Here is a 7,560-nt window from a genome sequence, read left to right as displayed (position 1 = left end):
TTAAAAAAAAAAGTAGAATAAAATACTTTATATAATCTAATCTTAGTAATTCGTTTTATTAATTTTGAAGTTCATTTCCAAATTTTGGCTACAGTCCTGCAAATATTTTTTCATGTGAATAATTTACTGGAAGTCAATAGCATTACTCAGACTCAGACAATAAGGATTTTGCTTTGGGCTCCTTGATCTTTGGTGAAGACTGATATCCTGCATATTTATTGAATTTTTATAAAACTTGAAGTGAGAGTTACTTTGTCATAAGACTGAGCTTTTAGACATAATTAGTCCACAAATGTAAATAATTTCCAGTGTAAGCATATTGGTTATGCCAGATGCCACAGTAGATGCTTTTGGTCCTGTATTACTGAAAAGGATTTGGTCATGAACGACTGAGTTGTATTCACATAACTGAAGATTCCAGGTTTCTTAACGTACATGATAGTGTTAAAAGAATATATGGGCCTATTGTTCAGAGTGATTAGCAGGTAAAAGCATGGTGTTCCTTAAGTGAAAATATGATATACTCATTTTTAACTGTATAGTATTTAAATGATTAAAACAAGATATTTACAAACGCTTACATATTAAAAATAATAGGCACGTTGCCTTATGGAAGGACTTAAAAGGAATCTGTGGATCAAAGAGTGTTTCTCAGAAACAAGGAAACTCATCGTTGTGACTTATAATTGCACTTTATCCACATTTTGGATGCCTGACTCCTGGCATGGAATCACATAGCTTTGAGTGGGGCAAGGCCCGGTGAACTGGACTAAGGGAGTTTAGGGATGGCATATGCCTGATGTCTCTGGTGCCTGTCTGCCTCATTTGTGAGTTGTCTTAGCTTGCTAAAATGGTGCATCAGAAAAATAGAACTTCACAGCAGATTGTCAGCAGATGAGCTTGAGACTGCTTCCAAAGTTGAACAAGAAGTACCCACAGGAAAAGGTAGGTATCTAAGAATAATGCTTGTGACAACTAGGAGGTGGATGTTGTATTATTCCTCTCCTTGATTGACTTTTTGTGCTTATTTAACTGGCCCCCTTCTGAGATGTACGGTGGATAAGCAGCTGCAGCAGAACAGGAAGCATGGAGAGCCCTGGGCCCCAGGGTGGTTCAATGCAGCATCCCAATCTGCTACCCTCCATTCATGCTTCAGTCATTTTCTTTCCAGAAGAAAGAAATGGTCATGCAAAAGAACATCTGTATGGTCCCTCACTGCATCACAGTCACCAGGTTTCTTTCTATTGAAATTAAACTGTCATGAATTGTTTTGCTTTTATGTTTGTTTCAGGATAAATTAAGATCTCATGATGTTATGTCTTTTCCTGCTATACAGGGAAATGTACATAACAATGGAAAATATTTCCTCAATGTTATGCTTTCAAAAGATATTCCTGCAATTAGTAGATTTAGGAATCCCAGGTTTCAATGACCTTCCATTCATCTTGTTTTGTTTTTTTTTTTTTGTTATTTTTTTCCATGAAACATACAGTTGAGACTTGTGTTGCTCAGATCTCAGTGTTGGCGTTTTCATACTTTCAGAAATGACATAGCAGTCTGCCACCTGTCCTTGGGACCCTTGGGTTTGTATGTGTTTCCAGTTCATGAGGATTTTCCAGTCGTTTCTATACTTTTTTTTTTTTTTTTTTCACTGAGTGAAAGTTCCATATAGGCAATTAGAGGAAAAAAAGTGCCTTCGCAAGGTAAAAGTTAAATGTACCTATTTGTGTTTCAAGGCCACTCTGTACCCAACCTGAAGAAAACAGGTCTTGCCAGTAGGTAGGGATTATTTACATAAAAGACTTGTTCTTTTCTGTCCTGAGTTATTAAAGAGCATGGTCAGAAGTGGCCACCTTGATTTGGACGCTGTAATTGTTACAATAACTAGTTTGTTTTTTCATTTGTTTCTTTTCCTGGTAGTAACAGGAATTGTTTGTGTTATTCCAGCTAGTTTCAGTCTTGGGAAACTTGTGTTTTTTTTTTCTCTGAAAAGTACATTTAATTTACAGTTTTCTTACTGCTCTAAACATTAAACAGCACTACACAGAAATCTCTATGCATCATTCCTCCAGTGGTTGCATGGTGGTGTGATGTGGAATGCATATGATTTCAGTCTGTAAAGCAATCAGAAAGATAGTGCATCCCTTAACAAGTCAGAGTCCAGTTTTCACATATTTGCTCTTTCTGAAGTGCATCTGTATTAGTAACAGAGTAACAACATGATTGTTAAAGAATAGATCACAATTTTTAGATGTAAACTTTGCTGCCAAGTCCTTCCAGTTGCAACTGACTTCAGTAGATAATCTGTCTGATCTAGAGATGACCTCTTACTTCAGAACAACAGTTCCTTTCAAGTGTTGATGGCAGCTCCAGATATACTGTGTTCCTAGAGGTGGAATCAACAATAACATAGGTGAAAGCTGTCTCTGCGTTGCTGTATGTGCGGTTCAGTTGCTATGACCACAGGAATGCAGGTTGGTCATGCAGAACAGGGCTGCATCACAGACACGCTTCAGAATTCTGGCAGCCTGGAGACACTATGCTCCGAGAATGATAAATAAGCTTATTCTGAAACAAGCATTAAAAAAGTTAAAAATGCCTAAAATTCAGGGACATAAAAGTGTGAAATTGCTCTGAATATTTATAAAGTATGCTTATGTACCTACAGACCTTCTATGTCATCAGTGCATTTCTCACTTCCTACTCTCTTTGAGAGTAGAGATAATGCCAGAAAAAAAGAGGAGGAAATTGCCAGACAAGCAAGAGCAGCATAAACCTACAAAGCAGCCGTTAAAGTTAAGTACTGCTGGTTGGTGGTATAAATCTGTGTGTTTGGGTACAACTATTGCACCCGCTCATGCTTTGAGCCTCAAACTTTTGAGTCCTGTAAATCCTGTTTTTAGACGATGGTGGTTCACATGGAAGACACGTCTTCCTGTGTTATGATCTATCAACAGCAACATGGCTATTAACATTGATGCTTTGGAGCAGGGCTCAGCCTTCCTGATGTGGATGAACACAGGATTTCAGAAGATGCTGTACAGGCTTGTTGTTCATGGGTGTTTGAAAACTCCACCATCATAATGGAAACCGAGCTCTTAGATCTAGGTTCCTCATCTATGTTCACTCGTCCTTGCTCAAGAGCTCTCCATTTGTAATCTGTAAAGAACTTTCATCTGTTTTCTGTAGGAGTTTTGCTTTCTAATGAGATTAAAAGTGTGCTAAAGTAATCTTCACTGTGTATGTGAGGCCTGGATTTTGCAATGAATTTGAATTTGTGGCATACAAAGAACAGCTGATGTAATGTGGTCATAGGTAACTATTTCTCTGGTGTTGAAATACCACAGTAAAGAAAAGGAGTTAGACACTCTGATTTGGAAGAATAACATGTCTTCCTTAAAACACTTTAATTGGTTTTGAGAACATGATTTTTCTTCGTAGTGATTTTCTAATCTGTGTACAAAGGTGAATAATTTCATGATATAAAATAATAAACAGCATTAAGAAAAATATAAATAAAACAAAGTCATTGTATGCAATTATAATTGAGGATGTTGGGGTTAGATAAAATAGTTGTAACTGATGAATAGTAAATTAAAGGAATAGTTTATATGAGTAATCTTTGTGATAAAAGTTGTGTAGTTTTGGAGATGCTTATGAGAAATTTCTACTGGGAAGTTCTTGAAAATAATTTGTTTAGGGTTTGTTTCTATGCTTAGACTCAGCCCTGCACTGGACTTTTTGTATGTCTGATTTCGCCAAAAGATATCTAAGAACTTGTAACAGAAACTACCTGTGAAGTTTCACTTCCTGGGGATAAGAGGAGATTGTGGAAGAGATTCTGAGCAGTGAATCCCCAGCATGGAAGCAGAATTCATTAAGCCTGTCCTGAGAGAGGCTTTCAGTATTTCTGGAAAAAAAAAAAAAATTGATTCAGAAGCTCTCAACTTGTGGATAATTCATTATACGATTCATTTCTGAAACTCTGCCCTCATTCTGCCTTGTCTGTATTGGCTATGCTTAGATAATGTGTGAAATGCTCTGTCTTTTGAGTAGATTAACAAGAAGGGTGGGTGAGCCATGGAATATAATAGGGAAACAACCCTTGTCTCATTATTTTTGTTATAGGAACAAAAATGCCAAAATGCCATTTCCTGAGACCAATTATATCAGGAATTCCATGCAATTCTAAAGGTTGCTGTTGGTTAAACTGCTCTTGAATTTTGGGCAGGGGCTTTGAGTGTAATTTAGAAGATGCCGTATCTCTAAGCAGTTAAATATCACCTGTCTTTCATATTTGATCACTTCTATCGTCTCAGCTTTCTTTTACCAAGTATATCAGTGCAAACCACAAAGATGAAAAACCAATGTTACCACTTCCTGTGATCCTCTATGCAGAAACCTGCTCTTTGCATTGTAAAACAGTTTGTCCCACAGTTTCAAAGAACTGTTTGTTGGTCTGTCTCCACTCATGTGTGACATCATTCTTGTGAGAGGAAGTGAGAAGCTGTGAAAAAAACAGATCTTATTTGAATTAAGATTATTTTCTGCTGTGCTGAATCTTTCCAGTCCTCATACACCCAATATTCAGGATGTGTGTGTACATTTTAAACAAAGACTTTGGGCATGTTTTTTCCCACACGTTTGGTTAATAGGATAATGAAAATCTGAAATTTTCTTCTCTTTTTTCCTCCCTGTTTTTTCTTTAGTTAATTTTGGATATGAGTCTAATTTTTTAAAAGCTAAAGATTAGTTTTTTCTGGCTTAACTGAATAATACCATGAAAAGACTTACAAGCTTGACTAACTGGCAGTCTACAGAATCTACATCTTCCTTAGTATATTTAAAATTCTCTCTACATAGCCTCCAGGTATCTCAATTACCCAGCCTCTTTTCCATGACTGTAGTCCTTGGGGCCAAGGTAATCATATTTATGGTGTCATTAAAAATTCCTAGACTCTTAAGAACAAAGAAACCATCTGAATATGAGGCAATAGAACTGATCAAACATGAAAGATGGATGATGTTAATCTGCATGAAGCATCTTATAAAGTAGAACCAAAGATAACAGATTATCTTTCCTTTCATGAACAGATGAGAGAATTTACTTGGGTATCCCATAGCTTTTTACATCCAACAAATCTGTATGAATCTTGCTTTAATTATGTTAATTTTGAAGGATTTTAGAAAAATTGTTTAAATCCCGTTTCAGCAGAAACTTTAAGAGATAAGTACATATTCCTTAGCATACAAACAGAAGTTTGTAACAGTATACAGGAGATAAACATTAGAGGGCAGTACGTTATTATTTTAGTACAGTAGGGTTAACATTTGTATTTCCAAAGCATATACTTATTAAACAGTCACATGAGACATGTGAACACCAGAGGATGTTAATGGAAATAATGCATTACAATAAATTTTTAAAAAGGGATACTACTAGACAGTCAGTGAGACTGAGGTAATTGTTGCCAGTGTAGTTAACTGTTCTTCAGATCTGCGGTAGATTTTTTGACTGTACTATTTCAGCAGAAGGCACAACAAGCATATGAACGTTCAGATAAATACATCGTACTTGCATCGGCAGTGACTGGCACCCCTCAGTTATCAACAGCCTACAATTTGATTTTTCCAGACTGGAGTCTTAGCAAAGTGGGATTCTAATGTAATTCCTGTAGAAAACATTAATGAACTGACTTGGTGATGATCAATAAATCTTTTCTGTATTTGATGTCTATGATTCTTTGGAAAGAAGTGTTTTATATTAAAAAAAAATGCTATTATCACTTAATAAATAAAATACTACATTACAGTACAGTATTGGTGCCCTAACCTGTAGTACAGCCTTTTAAATGCATGATAAGTTTTACTGAATAGGAAAAAAAACAACAGCAACTAGCAGGCATTCCAAGGTTATGTTGTACAACTATCTCTTTTAAATCCAAAATGTCTAGAATAGAAAAACAAAATTTAATAAGCATTAATCATCTTTCATCAAAGTATATCAGGAATACAATTTTAGCCTAAGATTTTTTCATAGATGAATTAATTATATAAATAATTGTAGGTATTTCCTGAATTGTTTCATTCAGTTATAAGTTTAAAATATAACTATTTTCCAAATATTTGGTATAATTTTCTGAAGCATAATAATTCAACCTCTACTTGGGTAGAAATACGATGTGATTTACGAGTGTGGTCTGGCTGATTCAGTTTCTCTGACACCATTTCATAGGAACAAACTTGCCTACAAGTCAGAAAACATAAGAAAAGGCAGATCTGTCATCTTCCCCAACATAGTTAAATCAGGAAAAGGAATGCAGCCAGCACATCCAAAGGTAAGAAAACTGTAGAACTCAGAAGTCAGAGGCATTAATTTACCAATAGTTCAAAATGCTATAGTGCTTCATTGTATTAAAATTAGATAACAATAGGCAGCAATTGATCAGGGCTAGATGGTATATAGTCAACTAAACCCTCCTTCTTTTTCTGTGCTCCTTATGAAGGCCAGTACAAATATGATCTTGTACTTGAAGCAGTGCAGGAAAATCTGACTTCCTCCACTTTAAACCAAACCTTCCTCTAAGAAGTGGGAGAGGATCCCTAAGGTTGCAGGGTGTGCAGTACCAGCTTGGCTTGCTCAGTCTCCATTACACATTTGACTGCTGCATCAAGAAGTTGCTTCTTTCCTGATTTTGCCTGCATAGGCTGTTCAGAAGAGAAAAGCAGGTGGATCCCACCTTCTTTTGCAGGCTGGTACTTCATATTCAGTGCATTGCACCTCCCATCTTCCTCTAACAGGAGGAGCTGCTGTTGTTATTCAGCCCTAATATTAAAAAAGGCATAGCTTCTGTGACACAGCCAACATATTCTTGACCATCTACTACTGTTGTTGCCAAAGGTTGTCCAAAGATTTCTGAGATGTGTTGGTCTGTCTCCTTGATGGCTGAAGGAGACCCTGAGGTTTATTGACTGGGGGACCTGCTAACTGTGGGTCCTCTGAGTGGAAACAAAAATTCATAGTAATAATGCAAGATTTTTAATCCTGATTCTCACATAATCCTCTCTTCTCCTCCCTTTTTTTTTTTTTTTTCTGATCCAGGCTTACACAAATAATAGAAAACAAAGTTGTCATTCTATGTAATCATTCATATATTTTAAACACCGCTAGTAGGTAAACTGTGTTGTGCTGCATTACACGTTTTGAATTATTATAAAGGGGATTGGAAGGATTTTGGTGAAGGACCAGGACACCAGTGATGATCCAATGTGATGGAAGTATCTTTTTTTGTTGTCGTTGTTTTGTTTTGTTTGCTTTGTTTTGCTAAGTGGCATTGAAAGTGAAGGAATCAGTGGTTGAGAGAATTGTGGAGGTGGCAATAGAATATGAGTGAGAGAAAAATTCAAAATGGTGTAAATTTTGTATTAAATTTGACATGAGGGACAACTTCCTCATATCAATAGTTTCACAGGTGTCTAGAACCCTGAGAGTGCAGAATGGAGGCTTTGATCTTAAATGAGCTCTTTTAGTTAATGACAGTATTCCTGATGTCAATACAT

At 36.2% G+C, this 7,560-nt stretch overlaps 1 protein-coding gene across 2 annotated transcripts in view; it reads left to right on the top strand.

The window, feature by feature from the left end:
• The first annotated feature begins 639 nt into the window (after window positions 1-639).
• Window positions 640-7,560, top strand: part of DYRK4 (dual specificity tyrosine phosphorylation regulated kinase 4) — a 48,499-nt gene continuing 41,578 nt past the window's right edge. The window contains exons 1-2 of one of the 2 annotated variants that reach the window (XM_040575560.1): window positions 640-2,795; window positions 6,236-6,338. In XM_040575560.1, coding sequence (XP_040431494.1) covers window positions 2,725-2,795; window positions 6,236-6,338 — 174 coding nt within the window. In that variant the 5' untranslated portion in view covers window positions 640-2,724. The remainder of the gene's footprint in view (window positions 2,796-6,235; window positions 6,339-7,560) is intronic. The other variant, XM_040575551.1, reaches the window with a different exon arrangement.

This window comes from Cygnus olor, chromosome 1 (assembly GCF_009769625.2).
Source record: "Cygnus olor isolate bCygOlo1 chromosome 1, bCygOlo1.pri.v2, whole genome shotgun sequence".
Taxonomy (NCBI): Eukaryota; Metazoa; Chordata; class Aves; order Anseriformes; family Anatidae; genus Cygnus; species Cygnus olor.
The sequence above is the reverse complement of the archived record's forward strand: the minus strand, read 5'-3'. Positions and strand labels throughout refer to the sequence as shown.